Below are 22,334 nucleotides of genomic sequence, written 5' to 3' on the forward strand. Positions count from 1 at the left end.
CTCAGTTTTATCACTTAAGGCTAGGTAAGGGAAAAAGAAAAGTTCATTTATATAAACACCACTTTCTGGAGTGTTGAAAGCAGCTTTCCTTTTACTGTGTATCACATGGCATGCTTTCTGAACATAGCCAATGCTACCTGTCTCTCAAGTGGTTATATGCTGAAGTTCTTTTCATAGCTTAACCAGCTGAAATTCAAGTTTCTGCCTAGTTCTAGAGAAGGATTTTCTTGTCTTACTACTGCATAAATGATTAAACAAGGTAAAGTTTAGCATGCCTGCTAAGCTACATGAGAAATTTTCCAGTCTTCCAGTTATAGTCATCATGGGTGGTGCTTGTAACACTAGACATTTCAGTGAATGTCCCTTTAACTACTCTCAACCTTTGCAAATAATACTTGACCATGGAAACTTGTTCACTAGTTTATTGAAATTAAAAAAGATTTATAAAACTGAAGATGGACGTTTGAAAGGACTTTACATAAAGCAACAGTTGCTAACAAACAGATTAGGCAGTCAATTGGAATTGGACTCATTATGCACGCCTATAATACAGATGTGGGTTTCTCAGACTCATCGTACATGTATTTGATACCAACCCCAAAAAATAATCCTATAAAAATTGCTTCAAAGCCCCTTTTGCATTGCAATAGTGCAGCAAACCACAAGTAAACAAATTTCCTGTTAACCTGTTATTTCAAATATAGACTGAAAAGGCAACAGGCGTTTTGTGCAATTTCATTTTAACAAACTTTAAGTTGAAATATCAAATCTACACAGTGCTGTCCCTTCACAGAAGGCAAGGAACTGCTGGTTCATCATGTAGGTGGGCGTCCACGGTTCTGTAAGCTGTGAAAGTGTGCCTCCTTCAGGATCTGGTTGATGTGGAAGTAAGGACCTTGACTTAGTGCAGACTGCTCATGGAAGGATGGGGGAGTGATAGGACTGGATGCTGCAATTATCTGGTTTAAGCTGGTTTCTGGACCACTTCCTCTGTCAGGGCTGTTGATGCTACTGCTACTGCAACTGCTGCTGCTATCACTGCTGGAGGACTATGAAACAAAGAAGGGTAACAGGAAGGTAACAGTTACATTTTTCGCCTATACATTTACACAGCTCGATTAAGACATTTTTGTTCTTGTTATCTCCCTCCTACAGAGTTTCATGGGGCACACACAGTCCCATGAACAAGTCAGGAAGTAAATACACTGAATGCCAAGAAGGCACATTCAGTTGCTTTAGTGAGTCAGACCAATGAGAAATTTCAGGAAGCCCAGGTGATGTGCAACTGTGCCCACTAACCACTAGGGCTGTTTGACCCAACTTACTGGAAAACCACAGGTTAACAGTTCTTTAGTAGGTGCTCAGACTTCGCAACTGAATTTTAATAAAAATTTTTGCTAAGAACTGGAAAAGCAAGAATGAGATTTTAGTAAATTTCATGTGTCTTTAGAGCTAGGTGAAAAGTTTCATAAAATTCCCCTTTCCCAAAATTTGGTTTGAAACAAGTTCAGAAAAGCTATGCATTTCACGTGAAGTGAAACATGCAAAGTGACATGAGACTTGAAAAAATTAATGCAACAGGGTACTTGGTATACTTGCAGCACATTTCCACTATGTAATCACAAGTTAGATTTCAGTCCTGGTTCTTAGTTTTCCTGCAACATAATGCACTTCTCACTGCAGTGAGAAACAGTTACCCAGATATCTATGTGTTAGCCTCAAGGCTACTAAGCAGCAAGCCACTAATTCACTTTCACATGCAGAAAGTAAGACAGAACTCATGATTTGGTTTGCATAAGAGGCCAGTGTTTTTCTTTAACCAGATTAAAATGTGTATACGCTTTTAATGGTCATGACACCAATAAACTTGTCAGTTTTCCACACAAAGCGTATTTTCTGTGTTTCAAGAGACATCAAGTGGTTTAGGATAAACAAGTTTAAGGGCAGCCAATATTTTCATGGATTTGCTGTAGTTGCAGTTAAACAGCTTCCTGTTTTGTTATGCTCGTGCACTGTTCATAATGCTTGAGAATCAGAAAGTGAAAATATCTAAATTTGTCATCCACTGTTCATTAAAAAAAAACTTAGGTGAGCATTATAAATAGAGTAGACTTTAAATATTCTTTAATCTAAAAAGTACTGTTAGTAAATTTTAAAAAATTAACATTTGTAATGTTTTTTTTTTTGCCTGGAAGTGTCCCTTTATCTTGGCATACTGTACTTTGGCCAAAAGGAAGAGAAATGTTGGCAAATATCTACATATCCCTGTAACAAGTCCATCTTGTCCCTCTACCCTTAGTTTGATTATAAGGCCACTACAGATTTTGGTATGAGGTACCATCATACAACTAATGTTTGTACCGTATAAATCAAGATTCAGCAGCCATTATATATACACACTTTTTTTTGGGTGGCGTACCATTTCTTTAGAACCATCAGCAGCAATTTTAAGTCAAGTCCAATAGGATACACCTTTACCCAGATATAACGCGACCCGATATAACATTCATTCAGATATAACGTGGTAAAGCAGCGCTCCGGGGGTGTGGGGGGTGGGGCTGCACGCTCCGGCTGATCAAACAAGTTCAATATAACACGGTTTCACCTATAAGGTGGTAAGATTTTTTGGCTACCGAGAACAACGTTATATCGGGATAGAGGTTTACATTTAGTGTGTGTTTGTACTCAAGGAGATACAACCTTGAAAAAGAATCTACTACTGAAGAACAGTACACACTGTAGGGTTTACTCCAAGATCCGGAGCAGTGCTTGCTCACAAATCTCAGACTGCAACAGAAGCCACTTACATAATCAGCCAGAATTATCCAGGCTCATTTGGTCACTATATAAATGAGTGTTTGACAATGGACTATGACACCAGACTATAAAGTCAGAGTGCATAACATTGATTTATACAATAGGTTACAACGATTCCACCAGAACAGCAGTGAATTCCACTTTGTTTTTTAGCCCAACTATAAATAGAAAAGCAAAAAAACAGCTGAGGCTGACAGAATTGTTGAGTCTGGATTATGGGCATTTGAAATCAGTGCAAGAGCACTGAGTGTTAGAATTAACCAGGTCAACTAAAAAGAAAGATTTCAATCTTATTCTGTTAAGAATGCAATGATCAGTCAATGTTGTATGAGTGATTAGCTACTTTTTCTACAGGTATTATACAGAGGTTACACAAGAAGGAGGTGTACTGGTCTCTAATCCACATTTGCTAAATCACCTTATTTTTCATTAATGCATAAAAATAAACTGCACTTTTACACTCAGCAAGTTACAGCAGCCTTGGAGAGAAACCCACCGCACAGGACACTTTGTTTTCTTTTAGTCTGCTTTCCTTACAGTTTTTCGTTACAGGCACCTTCTGAAAATCAAGGTAAAAACTATGATCAGTACTTAGTAATAATCAATATTTAAATTTCAAGTCTTAACAGAACACAATTTTTAGGGCCATCAGTACTGACTGAAGATGGTTTCCAGTATCTAAAAGCATTCTAATTTTAACTGTTGTTAGGTGAAAATACGGCAGAGCATGTGTCCTGGGACGTGTTTCCTACTTCTAAGGCTGTTGACAGGTCTCTCTAGTCATCATACCATTCTTCATTTCTCTCTTTTTTTTAAAAAATTAGATACAAAAAACTCACTAGAATGTGAAGCTCTTTGTTGCCCAAATCATATTGAATACATACCTTGTGATCAGGTTGTTGTAAATCACTTTCTTTATATACAGGACCATAATTAGGCAAATAGCGTTCCTTATAAGATCATTGCTGAAATCATAATTATCTACACAACAATAGATGGCTACCAAATGCAAGATCAAGGAGAAATATCTGGAGAAGGGTTACAAACATCTGCAATATTAAAGGGCATCTTCAAAATTCCTCTTATATCTACCCCACTTGATATATCAATACATATACCAAGTAGTTGTAATGCTTCAGTTTGGCAACAATTATAGAACAGAACTCGAACACAAATGATCAGTTAAGTGTTTCAGCTTACTTTGCCGTTCTGTAACGGAGCGCCAAGCAATGCCTGAATCACAGAAACTGAAGCATACAGCCATTTAGACCAGCATTGAAAAATGTGGACACTGTGGCCGCATATGGCCACAAGGAGCTTTTCATGCAGCCACAGCCTCCTGGGTGATGAGCAGCGGCCCTCCAGGGCCACTAGTAGGGGTTGGGCCCTACCCCTCTCTGGGGCCACAAACGTCAGAAGAACAAGCAGCCAGTGTGAGCTCCCCACCTTCCCGGGGGTGGTGGGGGTTGGCCTTCAGCCTCAGGGGCTTCAGGCTCTGGCCCTAGGCTCTCGCCTCCACCACACACACACCATTGCCTGCGGCCACAGGTGTGGGCCCCCGAGTCCATCCATCCCCAATGCCCCCAGCCTCCTCTGTGTTCTCTAGCTCCCGGTTTCGGCCCTGCACTGTTCCCCAGATGTGCGGTGGCAGGTGCTGGTCCTGGGCTCACACCCCTGCCCCACCTCCCCAGCCCCCACGGCATCCTCTGGCCCCCAGATCACAGGCCCATCCCCTGCTGCCTCCCTACCCATCTCCCCATCCAGGGCTTAATTTGTCCCCTGGCTTGCCAGGTCCAGTAAGTCAGTTATGAAAAGTGATATTTGTATGTTTGTTCATATCACTTCTCACAGAAACAGACTTACTAGCTAGCTAGTCTAAAAACGCAAAAAAAACAAAGACAAGAATATGCAAACACACCTTATTTGTTTCTATTCTGTTTAAGTCCAGTAAAGCATGGTTCTCAACCCAGGGTACGTGTACCACTGGGGGTACACAGAGGTCTTCCAGGGGGTACCTCAACTTGTAAAACTAAGCAAGTATCTAGACAACAGGCTACATTAAAAGCACTAGCAAGTTCAGTACAAACTAAAATTTCATACAGACCATGACTTGTTTATACTGCTCTACATACTATACACTGAAATGAAAGTACAATATTTATATTCCAATTGACTTGTTTTATAATTATACGGTAAAAATGAGAAAGTCAGCATTTTTTCAGTAACTGTGTGCTGTGACACTCTTGTATTTTATGTCTGATTTTGTAAGCAAGTAGTATAAATGGAGGTGAAACTTGGGGATTAGCAAGACAAATCAGACTCCTGAAAGGGGTACAGTAGTCTGGAAAGGCTGAAAGCCACTGCAGTAAAGAAGAGAGATAAATGGTACATTACTTTTAGTGAGTCTGCAAAAAAACCCTACATCAGGGGTCGTCAACCTTTGGCACGCGGCTCGCCAGGGTAAGCACCCGGCAGGCTAAGCACCCGGCAGGCTGGGCTGGTTTGTTTACCTGCCGCATCCGCAGGTTCGGCCGATCGCGGCTCCCACTGGCTGTGGTTCACCACCCAGGCCAATGGGGGAGGTGGGAAGTGGCATGGGCCTAGGGATGCCAGAGGTATGCCTTGCCCTAAATAAATAAATTACAATGATTTGGACAGGTATATGCACATATTTGTTTTTCCTAAAGTATTTTAGGAAAAATTGTTGGAGGTCATCAGCAAGAATTGGTGGCCGCACTCCAAGACCACCAAATTTTTTGTTGTGAGAATCCCTGATTTAGACCATCAGAGTCTTCTGAGATAAGTTTGGGAGTAGGACTAAGTAAATCATTTTGGGATCGGAATTACGAGCTGCAGATACCACAGTAACATTTGTGGGAACTAGCCTAGCTGCAGTGCTTGGCAGAACCATGTTCAGATTCTCAGAGCAGTACCAAAAATAAACAAACAAATCACATAGCAGTAACCCACTCAGTTGATGGAGGAGTATTTCTAAAATCCAGGGTGTCCTGTCCTCAGCCTGATTAACCAATGATAAGACCACCGTTAGGAAATGGGGTTAACGAAGAAAAAGATTATTCAGGAAGCATAAGTCAGCCAAAATAATGAAGATCCCCATTCTTCCTCAGGAGAAAAAAGTTCTTAGTACTGCTGAGAGCTGCTGGAAGTGGCGCAGGCGGAGGGACATACTGGTCACCACTTCCAGCAGCTCCCATTGCCCTGTAGCGGCGAACCGCGGCCAGTGGGAGCAGCGATCGGCCGGACCTGTGGACAGGGCAGGTAAACAAACAGGGCCTGGCCCACCAGGGGCTTTCCCTACACAAGCAGCAGCCCCAGTTTGAGAACTGTAGGTATAGTCAAATAGATAAGATTTTCAAACTGAAAACATCCCTTTAAGTAAATCAAGCTCTGCATGATGATTGGAAGACAGAAGTTAGCTGTGTCTTCAAACTGAAGGCAGGAGAGAAGAAGTCAGAATTACTTAGCTGCAATTTCACTTAAATACTTTTGAGTGCATGCACTCAGAGGAAATGCACTCCCCTACCCTCCATTCTTACCAAGTTTAGAGTTAGAACTCCCCTCTGCCCCAAATTCACCAGCCTGGAACTGTTCTGAAATTCTATCAAGCAGAGGCTGCCTTGTTTTCATGGTGATTTGTCAGTTACAAAGCAGAGATGTTACATATGGTCAGCACCCTCAAAGCGATACAAATCAGAAGTATGTTCATGCACCATAAGCAGAAGATTCAATTTCACAACTTGGCATGGGAAGTCTTTAGAGAGATACTGGAACAACAATCTAATTTCATGGCATGCTTGATTCAGTGATCTAAAAATCTTTGTGATACCAGAAGAAAGGGACAGAAAAGCCTGAAAATTAGGCTCTTGCATAAACTGCATGCATCAGTGACAGAAATTGTGATGTTTAGTTCATATGGGCAGAGGTATTTTTAACTCTACTGCCAAAGCTGAAGTTGCCATTTCACACAAACATCTGCATTGCACTATTAGATTCAACAGTTTGATTTCACTGCTGGAATGGCAGGTAGAGAATCCACTCAAGGCTCATGCCTACGCTGTCTGTTTGCAGACAATTCTTAGAATCATAGCAGTTAGCGACAGCAAAGCTTTATTGCGTCATCTACTCGCTCCCTCTGCAAGTATACTACAAGATTATTCCCATCTATGTTTTTACTGCTTTGTCCAGTCTAATGTTAAGTGTTTATATGACAAGCAAAGGTGCTTCAGCCACTCAATTATCCCTCCCTCCAATATTTTTAGTTTCATTGTTCCTAGTTCGAACCCTTGCTATGCACTAAATTCTTCCTGCTCTCTCCACAAAGTTTGGTTCACCCGTAGCTGCTTGACACCCCCAGAGAGATGTTTCTATTGGATAAGTGATTCAAGGTCAAATGGAAAGCAGATGTTTCGTGTACTGCTGTTATACCCAAGAACCAAAGGGCAACCTCATCCCAGGAAGTCTTACTTCCAGAGAAAAGATAATCAAAGAAGCCACGGGCTTTCAGATGAACAGCTTGATTGCAGGGAAAAAGTTTAACAAAGTCATGGTCTGTCACACCAACCACTCCTTTAAGCAGCAAGACTTGTCCATCAGTTTAAAATTAAATAGTTTAGAACTATGACAATAAAATAAAGAGTATTTTGCTTAAAATAATGTAGCACATAACTTTTTGTATGGCCAAAATACAGTGCCAAGGCTAACAGCTTATACTAACTGAAATGTGTACCAAGCCTCTTTTTTGCCATGACAAACAGTGGGCTTAATAATAAGTGGTCTACACACACAAAAACCCCACAACATTGAACACATTTAGAAAACCATCTCATTACCATCCCAAACATGAGGGAGTCTGCTTCCTTTGCACATCTTTCCCTGTCCATTTGCAGTAGAAAATTACTGCAATTCAGAAACACGTATACTAACTTCTCAATGTCAACATATACAATGTTTCAGGCAGCACTGGACACTAGTAGCACAGTTTGGAAATAAACCGTGGAAATTAGTCTCAAAGCTAGAAAGACACTCCTTTGCCCTTGCATAGCACCTTCTTTGTGCGGATCTCAAAGTGCTGTGAAAGCAGCTAATTTAGGATGTGATCCAATACCCACTGAAATCAATGAAAGCCTTTCCATCGACTTCAATGGGCATTGTGACTCAATAGTCATACAACCCCTGTGAGTTAGGCAACTATTAACAATGTTTTACTGATGGGGAAAACTGAGGAACAGAAAGGTTGAGAGGTTACCCAATGTCACACAGAACACACACAGCAGAGGTAGGAGGAGAATCCAGCAAGCTAAAGTCCAAGTCCCATATCAACCACTAAACTCTCTCAAAAAAACTGAAATACTTGGCATCAATATAGTGCTTTGCACACATTAAATGAGCACTACTGCCTACTAAGAGCACTGTGTACCACAACACTTACTGGGCTCACAGAACCATTAGCATAGGGAAGAGTGCTCATTAGTTCTATCACTTCTCAATCATTTGTTACTAACAAGTATTTAAAAAAGAGAAAAGGCTGAATTCGTAAGTAATGTTCTTGTTACTGAATCCTTCCATTTGTCGTCTTCCCGATTCTGTTACATCTGATTTCAGACTATAAACTCTCTGGGGACAGAAATGTCTCTTTTCTAGCTGTAAAGCACTTATCATACTTTGAAAATATATTTTTGCACAGCATCCAATTAAAGTAAATTAGTAGTTATAAAACACAAAACCATTTAAATGAAAAATAGTCAATTGCAATGGAAAACATGCTGATTTCCAAATTGTGTTAACAGAATTCAATACCTGAAGTGCAATTTTGTGCCAAGCCTCAGAATTTTATATACAAAATATGTAATAAAAAAACTACTAAGTTTTACTTAGCTGTTCTCCATAAATGTGATTATACACATTGCAGTCATTATTCCAGCTTAGAAAAGTAAGTGAAATATGGAATCTAACTGGAAAACATTTCACCTCAGTATCCCAAGAGTCCTGAAGGACGGCATTTCTGGTACTACGCTTTGTCTGTGGGATGTGGCCATCTTCTTCACTGCCATTCCGTCTCCTCTTCCTAAAAGAAATGTATGGGAAAAGAGTAAAAAAAAAAAAGTTAACAGCTCACTCACAATTTATATTACCTCATTCTGTAGTCAACCCCATGAATCTGTGACTGAACAAGCAGCAAAAACCATACACTATGACTACTTATTTGATTCCTCAAGAACCCAACAACTGCTTATGACTTTTCATATTTTGCCTCAACTGCTCACCACAGAGTACTGGGAAATACATCTCCCTCTCTATGTAACCAGCTGGAAGTTTTCAAGGCAATACAGGGGATTTGGATTCATCTTCTATTAAAATTAGAGAAAAATATGTTTAAATTCTCTAGACTGCTTTGAAAGTCTAAGCCATACATATAAGACACTTATCTAATACACAGACATTTCTAAAAAGTAAGCCAGGGATTTCTGAATGACATCTCACTAGAAGGAAAGCAGCAAGGAAAAGGATGGGGGTGACCAAGTTTTCAGTAGCTACCCAATTACATTCATCTTGCTTATATAGATCCTGCAGTTAGACACCCATGACGACTTGCTTTATTCTCTCAACTCTGACAGCATTTGACATTAAATAAAGTTCCTGGTCAACATTTCTTTAAACATTGAATGAAAGCATCCCAAGTGAGGCTTTGAAAAACACAACACTAAAGACCAGTCCTGTTAGTCTCTCACTGTTTGGGATGGTTTTGTGATCCTCTTATGACATCATTGTTGCTTCATATTATGAAGACATAACCTAACAGCAACCAAGAGGTATTTAACATTTTAGAGATGCTGTCATCTCTTTATAAATTGGCAAAACCTTAATACTAGTGGCACATAACCCTTTCCCATCATTTTTACAATGATGGTCATCAGAATCAGAGCCCCAACATGCTGGGTGTTGTACATTAGCTAGACAAAGCTATTCTAGCTTCTGGAAAACAATACACACCATATGATGGGCTTAAACAAAGCACTTATATTGGAATTTGTCTACAAAGACAGAATTAATATGAAAGCCAAGTTGTTATTTGGTCAGTGCCTTCTGGATAACAAAATAATAGTGCAGCTTTATTTGTATTTTTGTGGCACGTAAGAGCTCCCAGTAATGGGGCAGGAAGCCACTCTGCTACATGCTGTGCAAACAGAACAGAGATAGAACGTAAACTCTTTGGGGCAGGGATTGCGTACAAGACAAGAGATAAATACAGATGAACTGACGTGCGTATAAAAGGAAGCCATGGGAAAACACTGATCAGCATGATATGATGTGGTTTCAGCACACCAGCAGCCTAACTCTTGTCAAGTTTTCTGTAGCACTGTGGCAATGGAAAGTTTTGAGGAGGGATCTGGAGGAGGATAATGAGGTTGCTTTATGGATGTTTATGGGGAACTCCTCCCAAATATGAGAGGCAGCATGGGAGAAAGGTGCTAATATGTGTGATACAGGCTGGCATTGAGAGCCAGAGGTGAGAGTCGACATTATTATACTGAGAGAGGATAGGTAGAGTAGGACTGTAATGCAGGGCCTTGAAAGTAAAGACAAGCAGCTTCTTTGATATGATCAAGAAGAGGGAACCAGTTGAGGGATAAGAGAAGAAATACACAATCAAGGTGATGGGCTAGGAAAGTGATCTTCGTAGCACTATTCTGAAAGGATACGAGCAGAGGGCAGATTGCATTTGTCAAGGCCAGAGGAAAGGATGTTGCAGTCATTGAGATGCGAGAGAGGCTGAGAGCCTGGACAAGATTTTCAGCTGTTTAGATGGATACAAAAGACCATATCTTAGAGATGTTATGTGGAAGGAATCTGCAAGATTTAGACAGTCTGGATGTGAGGACCTAGAGAGAGGCCTGGGGCGAGGATGACAACCAGGTTACACGCAGGATGGTTTTGTTATCCATAGTGAGCAAGCACAGAAAGACGTAGTGGAAAGGGCTGGGAGAAGGGGGAATGATTAAGAGCTGTTTCAGACACGTTGAGCTGATCACTAGACCTTCACTAGCTGTCAGTGAGAGGCTGTGTAATGGTACCTTGCCCCCAGGCCCTGCTGTGAACTCCCCCACCCTTATGCTGCCCACCTAGGTTATGTCTATATTGCAATCAGACACCTGCAGCTGGCCTGTGTTAGCTGATTCAGACTCCTGGGGCTAAAAGGCTGTTTAATTGCTATGTAGACATTTAGCTTTGGGCTGGACCAAGTGAGGTGGGAGGGCCCCAGAGCTCAGGATGAAGGCTGAGCCCTAGCACCTACACAGCAATTAAACAACTCCTTCATCTGAGCCCACAAGCCTGAGTCAGCTAGCACAGGCCTGCTGCAGGCTTGCTGTATCTAACTGCAATGTAGACATACCCTAGGTGGACAGTGTAAGGGGAGGGGTGGGGGGAGTTCACAGCAGGGATTAGAGGTAGCATCAGCAGGGGACCAAGACCACATGAGGGGACAGGAACCAACAGCAGTGTAAGGGCACAGTCTCTCAATGTGCCCCCCCCCACTGCCATGATATCATCAGCTCTTCCCTACCCTATACAGTACTTCTTCCCCTATGTGCTGCTCAGAGACCCCCCCTTAGAACCTTCCCCCAGCCCCTCCCCCATGCAGTCCCGCCCCTCCCCCCATGCTGCTCAGGGAGCACCCTCATCCCCTCCCTCACACTGCCCAGGGAGCTCCACCTCCCCCTACCACAGTCCTTCCCCTCCTCGCACTGCTCAGGGACCCCCCCTTGGAACCTCCCCCATGCAGTCCTGCCCCCCTCACACTGCCCAGGGAGACCCCCCCCTTAGAAGCTTCCCCCAGCGCCTCCCCCATACAGTCCCTTCCCCCTCGCGCTGCCCAGGGACCCCCCCCTTGGAACCTTCCCCCAGCCCCTCCCCCATACTGTCCCCCCCGGACCCTTCCCCCAGCCCCTCCCCCATGCAGTCCCGCCCCTCCCCCCACGCTGCTCAGGGAGCACCCTCATCCCCTCCCTCACACTGCCCAGGGAGCTCCACCTCCCCCTACCACAGTCCTTCCCCTCCTCGCACTGCTCAGGGACCCCCCCTTGGAACCTCCCCCATGCAGTCCTGCCCCCCTCACACTGCCCAGGGAGACCCCCCCCTTAGAAGCTTCCCCCAGCGCCTCCCCCATACAGTCCCTTCCCCCTCGCGCTGCCCAGGGACCCCCCCCTTGGAACCTTCCCCCAGCCCCTCCCCCATACTGTCCCCCCCCGGACCCTTCCCCCAGCCCCTCCCCCATACAGTCCCCCCCCTTGGACCCTTCCCCCAGCCCCTTCGACCCTTCCCCCAGCCCCTCCCCCATACAGTCCCTCCTCCCTCGCACTGCCCAGGGACCCCCCCCGGACCCTTCCCCCAGCCCCTCCCCCATACAGTCCCCCCCCTTGGACCCTTCCCCCAGCCCCTTCGACCCTTCCCCCAGCCCCTCCCCCATACAGTCCCTCCTCCCTCGCGCTGCCCAGCGACCCCCCCCCCGGACCCTTCCCCCAGCCCCTCCCCCATACAGTCCCCCCCCTTGGACCCTTCCCCAGCCCCTCCCCCATACAGCCCCTCCCCCTCGCTCACCTCTGTCGCGCTCCCCGCTCGCTCGGCAGAGGCTGCCGGCAGCTCATGGCGGGGCTCCGGGGGGCTGGGCTCAGAGGCGGGGGTGTCTCCGGCCGAAGCCCAGACCACGGCCCCGTTGCCAAGACTAAGCCCCGGGCCTCCTCAGCTCTCACAGCCGCTTCCGGAGTCTCCGCCTCCTACGCAGGCGCACTAGCCATACCCAACCCCCTTCTCCCCCGCCCAGCTTTCCTCTGCGCAGGCGCACTGCCCTCTCTTGAGTCCTCCCCGCAGGCGCACTGTCTCATCCTCTTGGCACTACCCTGCCTGCGCAGGCGCGAGCACCAGCACTCTCCTCCTGCGTGGACGCACTGACCACGCCCCCACTTCTTACGCAGCATTTCCGTATTGCGCATGCGCATTGTCTACGTGCTGCTTTTATGCGCATGACTAAAGGCCATTTACCTACCTGGTGCTCATGCGTACTCACCACAGCTGGTTCCTGAGGCTTCTGCGCATGCGCCTCACCTCCACCTAGACGGGTAGGTGACCACTGTCTTGCCTGTCCGGAAATGTTATATTTATTGAATCGTTGATGAGCATTCCGGGCGGGAATCTGGCTCCTCACAGGGAATCAGCCAGGCTGGTACAGTAGCACAGCGTCAGAAAATGGCATTTAGTATCAGGCAGGGATGACGTCACCCCGCGGAGGGGGAGGGGTCAGCACAGCCGCGGAATGGGGCGGGAGGTCAATGTCTGTGAGGTCCTCGCAGGGCTTGTGCTGGGTCCCCTGTCAACAACAGCTTTATTGACACGGTCAGGCAAGCAGCCCCCCCATGGGCCCCAGTCAACAACAGCTTTATTTTGCATGGTGTCAAGTATCAGAGGGTAGCCGTGTTAGTCTGGATCTGTAAAAGCAGCAAAGAATCCTGTGGCACCTTATAGACTAACAGACGTTTTGGAGCATGAGCTTTCGTGGGTGAATACCCACTTCCTCAGATGCATGTAATGGAAATATCCAGGGGCAGGTATATATATGTGTGCTAGCAAGCAAGCTAGAGATAACGAGGTCAGTTCAATCAGGGAGGATGAGGCCCTGTTCTAGCAGTTGAGGTGTGAAAACCAAGAGAGGAGAAACTGGTTCTGTAATTGGCAAGCCATTCACAGTCTTTGTTCAATCCTGAGCTGATGGTGTCAAATTTGCAGATGAACTGAAGCTCAGCAGTTTCTCTTTGAAGTCTGGTCCTGAAGTTTTTTTGCTGCAGGATGGCCACCTTAAGGTCTGCTATAGTGTGGCCAGGGAGGTTGAAGTGCTCTCCTACAGGTTTTTGTATATTGCCATTCCTAATGTCTGATTTGTGTCCATTTATCCTTTTCCGTAGAGACTGTCCAGTTTGGCCGATGTACATAGCAGAGGGGCATTGCTGGCATATGATGGCGTATATTACATTGGTGGATGTGCAGGTGAATGAACCAGTGATGGTGTGGCTGATCTGGTTAGGTCCTGTGATGGTGTCGCTGGTGTAGATATGTGGGCAGAGTTGGCATCGAGGTTTGTTGCATGGATTGGTTCCTGAGCTAGAGTTATTATGGTGTGGTGTGCAGTTACTGGTGAGAATATGTTTCAGGTTGGCAGGTTGTCTGTGGGCAAGGATTGGCCTGCCACCCAAGGCCTGTGAAAGTGTGGGATCATTATCCAGGATGGGTTGTAGATCCTTGATGATGCGTTGGAGGGGTTTTAGCTGAGGGCTGTATGTGATGGCCAGTGGAGTCCTGTTGGTTTCTCTCTTGGGTTTGTCTTGCAGTAGGAGGCTTCTGGGTACACGTCTGGCTCTGTTGATCTGTTTCCTTATTTCCTCCTGCGGGTATTGTAGTTTTGAGAATGCTTGGTGGAGATTTTGTAGGTGTTGGTCTCTGTCTGAGGGGTTAGAGCAGATGCGGTTGTACCTCAGTGCTTGGCTGTAGACAATGGATCGTGTGATGTGCCCGGGATGGAAGCTGGAGGCATGAAGGTAGGCATAGCGGTCGGTGGGTTTTCGATATAGGGTGGTGTTAATGTGACCATCACTTATTTGCACCGTGGTGTCAAGAAAGTGGACCTCCCGTGTAGATTGGTCCAGGCTGAGGTTGATGGTGGGGTGGAAGCTGTTGAAATCATGGTGGAATTTCACCATCACTGGTTCATTCACCTGCACATCCACCAATGTAATATACGCCATCATATGCCAGCAATGCCCCTCTGCTATGTACATCGGCCAAACTGGACAGTCTCTACGGAAAAGGATAAATGGACACAAATCAGACATTAGGAATGGCAATATACAAAAACCTGTAGGAGAGCACTTCAACCTCCCTGGCCACACTATAGCAGACCTTAAGGTGGCCATCCTGCAGCAAAAAAACTTCAGGACCAGACTTCAAAGAGAAACTGCTGAGCTTCAGTTCATCTGCAAATTTGACACCATCAGCTCAGGATTGAACAAAGACTGTGAATGGCTTGCCAATTACAGAACCAGTTTCTCCTCTCTTGGTTTTCACACCTCAACTGCTAGAACAGGGCCTCATCCTCCCTGATTGAACTGACCTCGTTATCTCTAGCTTGCTTGCTAGCACACATATATATACCTGCCCCTGGATATTTCCATTACATGCATCTGAGGAAGTGGGTATTCACCCACGAAAGCTCATGCTCCAAAACGTCTGTTAGTCTATAAGGTGCCACAGGATTCTTTGCTGCTTTAACAGCTTTATTGACAGCTTCTGTGCAAACAGCCCCCCCCATGGGCCCCCCTCAACAACAGCTTTATTGACACCCTCAGGCAAACAGCCTCTCCCCTCATGGCTCAGGGTCTCCCTTTAACATCAGTGTTGTTAACACACCTAAGGGTCATCTGTCTCCAATGGTTTTATTCTGTTTCTTTTAGAGGTTCCTACTGGTGCCCATCACCCTCACCTCTGAGCATCTCCCATGTGAGATTTGAGACTGGCAAATGAGATAACAGCAAGAGGCTGCGGGGGTAGATATTGTCACTACTCTTCCCTGGGGAGGAACTCAAATCAGCGAGATATGGTCCTGCCTCCCCTTCTTGTCCTATTTTTTCACACTGAAAAGCTGGTCGCTACCAGAAGGCTTAGGTTCAGCAGCAGCTTTCAGAGTTACCCAACTCATGATTGTATCACACGTTGTGGTATTTTGTTGTTTTGCTTAAAGCCCCAGCTCCTGAAATCATGATACTCCCAGCTTTCATTTAAAAACAAAAATATGTTTCTAGCTCTCCCTGTTGCAGAGGAAAGCTGGAATCCCCCCCAGCTCAAAACCCAGAAGGGAAATTTAAAAAAAAACCAACCACCCACCCCAACCCCCAAAATATATTATTTTTAAAATCTCATGATTTTTAGGTCAATCTCATAATGTGTGGGGGGAGGGGTTTGGAGGGGCTCAAGATTTTTGAGCTCTTGTGGTTTCGTTTGTAACACTGATGCTGCCAGCATCACAACACAGTCGGAACTAGCCCCTTGTTTCTGTCATGTCATGTGACAGGGTCAAGCAAGCGTCAACAAGAGCTTTATTAACACCACCACCTAAGACTGAGCAGAGCACCTCTCAGAGCCCGAGGAAGAGGCTAAAGCAGCCAGCCAGCACTGTAGAAGGGCTCGTGTTTCTTCTATGAAGTGCTATTGCTTGCTGTAGCCTAAAGGCTCCTGAAGAGGGAGGGAGCTGGAACTAAAGCTGCCCCCATATGCCACATCCCCCTGTGACCCCACTGAGCAGGTAGGAATGGGAGCAGCTGGTCCTGCTGCAGGAGGAGGTGGGATATTATTGGAGCAGGGAGCTGCTTTCGCAGGCATGTAAGGGGAGGGAGAGAGCTCAGGCAGGAAGTTGTGTACTGCTCACTGTGACAGAAGGCTGGAGAAGGGAGGTGTTCTTTTATTTTCACATCTGGCTCACAGACAGAGCAGGAGCAATTGAGCCCCGCTTTCTTCTCCCCACTGCTCCCAGTGTGTTTATCATTGCAGGGGTCTTAGGAGTCAGGCAAACGTGGCTGCTTTTTTACTTTGAGGTTTTGTGCCTCTAACTGCTCGAGGAGGGAAAACAACACTTCAGCAGGAGCCCTCGGTCATTGCAAAACTCAGTCTCCTTCCACCAGGGTTCAGGGGTTTGTTTTTTTTAGAAGGTGCAGAAATGGCAGCATGAATGAGTTATCCTGCTCAGGGACCCCTACCATCAAAAGTGCAAAGCTCACCCATAGCTGAGGCAAGGATCAATCATTCAAGGTTTAATGCAGGATGTAGGCTAGAGCTGTGCCTAATTAAGGACATGTTTTATGCATGTGACCCCAGCAAGTTACAATTCCTATACGAGTCTTGCAATTTTGGCCAGTCTAGTGCTTTCTCTACCTTTATACCTCAATCTCACGCAGCCACTGTCTTATTTTTACTTGGGAGTGTTTTTTCCCCTTAATGGTATGTGCTTTCCTTTCTACTTACCTTGTCATACTAGACAACAGGATAAAATGTAACTTCCTCGTGCTAACTAGTCCCTGCTACTGGCCTCATTTCCACTCCTGCCTACCTTTCCTGGACAGCATCTTGCTAGAATTCCTGTCACAAAATCTCTTCTTCCGATGACACATGCTAGTAGATAATGCTTTTTATTTTCCTTTCCAGACAGAAAGATGGCTGGTGCCCCCCCAGGAATGGAACTGTGCCCCTATTGTAGGAAGCCATTTAAGCGACTGAAGTCCCACTTGCCACACTGTAAGATGGCAGACACGAAAACTGCTTTTGACTTAGGCAAGGTGGCCTCTCTTGACTTGAAAGCGTCTCAGACCAAGCCAGTTAGGCTCTTGGCCACTGAGAAGAAAAGAGGACAAAGCAAAGAGAAGATCACAACCCTAGACAATAGCTCAGAAAGAGAAAGTAAGAAAAAATCCCTTGACACAATAGGGAGCAAAGTAGAAAGCAAATTAAACCCCTTACAAATGGTGGGTACTGCTGGATCAGAAATAGCCAGCAACTTGCCTGCAGAAAAGCCAGGTAAAAATACAAAGCAGCAAATTAAACTGACTTCTGAAAAGACACACAGAGATGAAGGAATGACAATAGTTCAGGAAGAGGCCAGAATGCACATGAATGCAGCAGAGGAGAGGACTTCAAAAGCAAAGCATGCAAAGCAGTTACCCACCAAACAAAAAAGCAGAAGTAAAAATACTTCTCATGATGAGAATTCAGCACCTGGTGGCATTTTGGAGCTTTCTCCTTTGAATAAGGATGGAAAATCTGCTTCAAAGTTTCCTTTGAATGACCCAATAAGGTCTGCAAAACAGAAACAAAGGAAGGTAGGGTCTTCAGCACAGGAGGTGGCTGGTTCTCTGGATTTACCCACTTGTGATCTTGAAAGTATTCCCAGGGCGGCTCTTGAGGGAGTGAAAATAGTTATTGAGAAAAATCGTGTCACAGTGCTAAGAGATAGGAATGAATCCAAAATTCAGGGCACTCTGGCAGACAGTGCTACCACAGGTAATTGTACGACCCAGGGATGCTATCTGGAAATGCGGACTCCAGACTGCTCTGAAAACCATGCAGACACAGTCCAGTCTGACCACCGGAAGAATGTGAACATTACGGGAGCCATGAACACAAATGCTTTTAGCCTGGAGGTTGCAGAAAGTAATACCTTGAGTGGAGAGCGAGAAAAAGGCAATCGTTTAACTGCAACTGGAATGCACGAATTCAGCGATCCTGGGAAGGCTGACTGCAGAAAGAGCCCTTGTGGCCTCGTTCCGCTGGACAGAGAGGCTAAAAGGGAGACAGAAGAGAAGCAGTTTTACTTAAATGGTGATGTGAATTCTAAGGCCTCTTTCTCTGCTTCTCTCTCTGAGAAGCCCCACCAGTCAGTGAGAGAGACGCTCAGAGGAGCCAGTGAAGGAATAGCCAGAAACTACCTATCCTGTGCGCAACAGCTTCTGGTGGATGAAAAGCAGATTGCCTTACTTTCTGAGTCCGTTCTGAATACAGGGAGAAGAGACAGAGAACTGGCTTGGAAACAACACTTGTGCTACACCTCTGAAAACCAGCCTCCTTGTCTGTTCCAATCTTCTGGCAGGAACGTACAGGCGAGATCCATTGGACTGGAGTGGTTTCCACAATTGTATCCTAATTATCAGAGGCTGAGCATGTTTCCAGGGAGACCTCTCCAGGGGGATGTGGAGATCAGGATGAAGAAGATAGGGCCTGGTTTCTTGGAAGGACTGCAAGGTAGAAGGAGGCTTTCAATCATCACTTTTGAGATGTAGTGCAGAGCGACCACTGATGGGCTACATACATTATATAAAATCCGGATTTGGGGAGGGGACTTATTGGGTGACTGTTCTTTAAGCGAGCACTCATTTATGAGGTGTCACATGGGACCGTAACTGCATTCACTAGGAATAGCATGGCTTTCCATGGAAAAGCAAGGTTGCTTCCCTCAACCTGGGCATTGTTTTTCCTAGACAAGAGACACCTCAGTGCAGCATAAGATCTCTCCAGTCCAGGGGGAAGAGTTGTATGTTTTTCCTCCCCAAAAGTGGCAGGGAAAGCCCCACTGTTGGAATCATGTTGAACTATGCTAGAGAACAGTCCATGCGTAGAGTACAGTCTGCAGACCATGGCGTGCGCAGGCAAAATACCCAGCCCTGTTTTCCCACCTCCGACTTTTGTGACTCTGTTTTGTAGCTCCCCTCGTGGAAAGACGTCTGATGGATGTAAAGCTCAGGGAGCTGCCTGCCTGGCTCGCGGCTTGTGATTTCTCTCCAAAGGGACTGTTCGGAGCAGTGCAGAAAGGTGAGCCGGGATCGCTTGCTTCTCTTGTTTCTCACATCAACGTACTGCTCCAGACAAGGAGTTATTTGGCATGAGTTATCTTCCTGTAAAAGGAAGGGGCTTGGTAGACTACTGTAATTTTAAAAGCCAAGTGGTTGGATCAATCAGCCCTAATTTGAGATGAATAACCAAGCTGGCCCTGTGTTTCTATTTCAACAGCCTGGAGCAGTTACTACAACAAATACATAGACGTAAAGAAGGGTGGAGCTGCTGGGATCTCCATGCTGTTGGCTGGATATTGCATCCTCAGCTATGGCTGGAGATATGAGCATCTGAGTAAGGTTTTCTTCTTGGCGTTTGTCTCTTCCAAGCAAATCCTCCTTTCTTTTTAGAGCAAAAAAAAAAAAAAAAATCTCATCATTAGTCAAGTGATTTCAGGGTTATCAACACTAATATTGGAGCTTTCTGTCAGGGAACTGACTAGAGTTATCCATTATTTATGCATTGTAAAGCCTTCTGGAGGAAAGCAAAAGCTGACGTGGTGAACATTAGCCCAGGCTGGTTGGTGGCTTCATGCCCTGTAATTAATACCCTGCACAGCAGGAACCGGGCATGCTACAGAGGCAGTGGTTTCATTCCGCAGGTGGTGGAAGGGAATACTCTACGTTACTCAACTCGGAGACAGCTGCTGTATAAAGGGAGTGATGGGCTCTGAAGAAAGTGATAACTATTCCTACCCTGTCCAGAAGGCTGGTGCTATAGTGCTGGCTTAGAGGGATTGAGAACATACTGCATTCCCTTTCCCCTTGGGAAATAAATCCTGCATGCTCTCCTGTTTCATTTAGTTTCTAGAGCGGGGCTTTCCTCACACTGCTGAGTTTAAGCAACTTCCTATCATGCAACTGTTTTTGAGAGGGCTGCTGTAGGACTCTTGAGTTAAAGGTTAACGTTTGTAAAACGCTCTGAAGATGAAGTTTTTTGTTATTTAGAAACGTAATTTCCAGCTGTCATCTCCTTTCAGTCATACAGCTCTTGTCAAAAAGGCCAGGGCTATGCTGCATACATTGCCATCGCAGCACCTTCCAGTGCTGCACTGAGCAAGGCGACTACATGGCTGTCACATGCTTGTTCTCTCATTCTCTTCCCGGGGGAGAAGCATGTGCAGTGAAGTGTCTTGTTTTGGTAGGACAATGGAGGGCTTTAATGTACGCGTGGCTGTGTATTTATGTTGGGGAAAGCACAAAAGTGTGCATTGCACTTCTGCTTGGCACATACACAGATACATGGAAACATCTAACCGGTTGAGCTTGACGAGCAGCAATACTCTTATTACCTGACGAAGTGGGTATTCACCCACTAAAGTTCATGCTCCAAAACGTCTGTTAGTCTATAAGGTGCCACAGGATTCTTTGCTGCTTTTACAGATCCAGACTAACACAGCTACTCCTCTGATACTTGAATACTCTTATTGCTACTAGCTGGTTGTAATTAGGATTTAAAACTCTTCATTCCTGCCACTGTGTTCTCTTCCCTTCCTCCTTGAACTGCTATGCCAGACAGCTGAAGCATGATAGAGTCAACCTGCAGGAGACATTTATGGTAAACCAAAAAGATCAGTTAGACCCCACTCCAATAAAGCAGCTTAGACATTTATGGTCCTTTGAATCTAGGAGGACTTTAAACGCTACCAGAGAAACATTACTATTTTTCACCAGGGGTAACATACTGTAGCATTAACTTTGTATTTCTTGCTCTGGAAAGAACAAGATCGCTGTCGCAGGTATCACTGAGGAAGGCACAAGGGCATTCAAGGACCAGAGACAGAAAATACTGGACTGCTGCATGAGAATCAGGCATGGATCGTACGAGCTGCATTCAAACACAACACAAGGGATTGCAGGACAGCTCTCTCATCTGTTATCTACTACATTAATTTATTGCTAAAGGGTATGCCTTTTATTTACCCTCCCATATCATGTACTATTAGCCAGAGGGGGTAGGGGCACATTCTGCATAGACTGACAGTTTCCTTAGAGCACTAGCAGGAAATTTGAGTTGATGGTTAGTATCTAAGCAGCAAGAACTGGATTATAGGGCAGAAACTGGAGGATCAAACCCCAATATCTACTGCTTTTAGCCCATATCAAACCTGAATCTGGTTCTGTATGTTCCAGGCCCATGAGAACGACTCATGGGGGATGGGGGGGACTACAGGCTCTTGCTTCCCAGATGTTTTAAATTTGAATTGCAGGTTCTGGTTTGAATATTTGGCAGAGGGTCCCGGCCAATAAGAGGAAGAGCAGTAGTTTGGAGGGACTAGCTGCTCCCATCCCCCAACTCAATTGTAAAGCTAGGATGGTTCCAGGGGCCTGTTATGGCTGCTTGGAGGGAAGTATTATAACCCCTGGTCACAGTCCATGCCTGTCACGGAGTCCCCAGGCGATGCTCTGGAACTGCTCCCCACAAAGCCAGTCAGGACTGTGGGGAGCCTCCTCTCCCTTGGAGCAGACTTGTTCAGGGCAAGAAGCTCACACGGCTTCACCTCCTGGGTCTCTCCTTGGAGCATTTAGCATCCTCTGCCCCTCCGTGCGCTTCCCACAGCGAGTCCACCCCAGCGGGGTCCTGGGGAAGCCACCGGGTCCTGCACCCCCACTTCGCAGTCAGACGTGACTCAGCCAGCCAGTAAAACAGAGGTTTATTCAATGACAGGAACAGGGTCTAAAACAGAGCTTGTAGGTACAGAGAACCGGACCCCTCGGCCGGGTCCATTCTGGGGGTCAGTGAGCCAGACCCCCACGTCTTCCCTCAGCCAGCTCCAGACTAACCACCCCTCCCAGCCCCTCGTCTCTGCTCAGCCCCTTTCCCAGGCCAGGAGGTCACCTGATCTCTTTGTCTCCAACACTTTCAGCTGGCACCTTTGCAGAGGAGGGGCCCAGGCCATCAGTTGCTAGGAGACAGAGGGTCAGGCATTTAGGTGCACTGGCCCTTTGCTCTGCCAGATACTTAAGAACTGCCATGGGGACACTGAGGCACCAACACAGTATTCAGAGCAAACATTAAGAACATTCCTAGTTCATCACAATGCCCCACATCTCATTGATGTCAGTGGGTTGCGTGAA

At 45.8% G+C, this 22,334-nt stretch overlaps 2 protein-coding genes across 6 annotated transcripts; one reads left to right on the plus strand and one right to left on the minus strand.

Annotated features, from left to right (window-relative positions):
• Window positions 1-520: 520 nt before the first annotated feature.
• Window positions 521-13,060, minus strand: FAM104A (family with sequence similarity 104 member A). Of its 3 annotated transcripts, none has more exons than XM_050920833.1 (4): window positions 12,881-13,060; window positions 8,806-8,902; window positions 3,314-3,376; window positions 521-1,049 (listed from the first exon to the last, which is right to left on the minus strand). In XM_050920833.1, exons 1-4 carry the CDS (start codon window positions 12,889-12,891, stop codon window positions 816-818), a joined length of 405 nt encoding a protein of 134 aa, XP_050776790.1. In that variant the 5' UTR covers window positions 12,892-13,060; the 3' UTR covers window positions 521-815. The 3 variants fall into 3 exon arrangements, with proteins under 3 accessions (XP_050776790.1, XP_050776789.1, XP_050776792.1); XM_050920832.1 differs by lacking the exon at window positions 12,881-13,060 and adding an exon at window positions 12,436-12,633; XM_050920835.1 differs by lacking the exons at window positions 3,314-3,376; window positions 12,881-13,060 and adding an exon at window positions 12,436-12,630.
• C12H17orf80 (chromosome 12 C17orf80 homolog) lies at window positions 12,862-21,631 on the plus strand. Of its 3 annotated transcripts, none has more exons than XM_050920806.1 (5): window positions 12,862-12,953; window positions 17,080-18,669; window positions 19,129-19,236; window positions 19,435-19,551; window positions 20,977-21,631. In XM_050920806.1, the coding sequence occupies exons 2-5, from the start codon at window positions 17,088-17,090 to the stop codon at window positions 21,003-21,005; spliced, it is 1,836 nt and encodes a 611-aa protein (XP_050776763.1). In that variant the 5' UTR covers window positions 12,862-12,953; window positions 17,080-17,087; the 3' UTR covers window positions 21,006-21,631. The 3 variants fall into 3 exon arrangements, with proteins under 3 accessions (XP_050776763.1, XP_050776761.1, XP_050776764.1); XM_050920804.1 differs by lacking the exon at window positions 12,862-12,953 and adding an exon at window positions 15,981-16,183; XM_050920807.1 differs by lacking the exons at window positions 12,862-12,953; window positions 19,129-19,236 and adding an exon at window positions 15,981-16,183.
• The last annotated feature ends 703 nt before the right edge of the window (window positions 21,632-22,334 follow it).

The sequence above is a fragment of the Gopherus flavomarginatus genome, chromosome 12, assembly GCF_025201925.1.
Source record: "Gopherus flavomarginatus isolate rGopFla2 chromosome 12, rGopFla2.mat.asm, whole genome shotgun sequence".
In the NCBI taxonomy this organism is placed as follows: domain Eukaryota; kingdom Metazoa; phylum Chordata; order Testudines; family Testudinidae; genus Gopherus; species Gopherus flavomarginatus.

Coding starts and splice junctions, on each gene's coding strand:
- FAM104A (XM_050920832.1), bottom strand. CDS start 12,482: ATGAGCTGCCGGCAGCCTCTGCCGAGCGAGCGGGGAGCGCGACAGAG. Junction 8,903..12,435: donor GAGCGGGGAGCGCGACAGAG/GTGAGCGAGGGG, acceptor CATTTCTTTTAG/GAAGAGGAGACGGAATGGCA. Junction 1,050..3,313: donor AAAACAAAGTGTCCTGTGCG/GTGGGTTTCTCT, acceptor TTTGTTTCATAG/TCCTCCAGCAGTGATAGCAG.
- C12H17orf80 (XM_050920806.1), top strand. CDS start 17,088: ATGGCTGGTGCCCCCCCAGGAATGGAACTGTGCCCCTATTGTAGGAAG. Junction 18,670..19,128: donor TTTCTTGGAAGGACTGCAAG/GTAGAAGGAGGC, acceptor TCTGTTTTGTAG/CTCCCCTCGTGGAAAGACGT. Junction 19,237..19,434: donor GTTCGGAGCAGTGCAGAAAG/GTGAGCCGGGAT, acceptor CTATTTCAACAG/CCTGGAGCAGTTACTACAAC.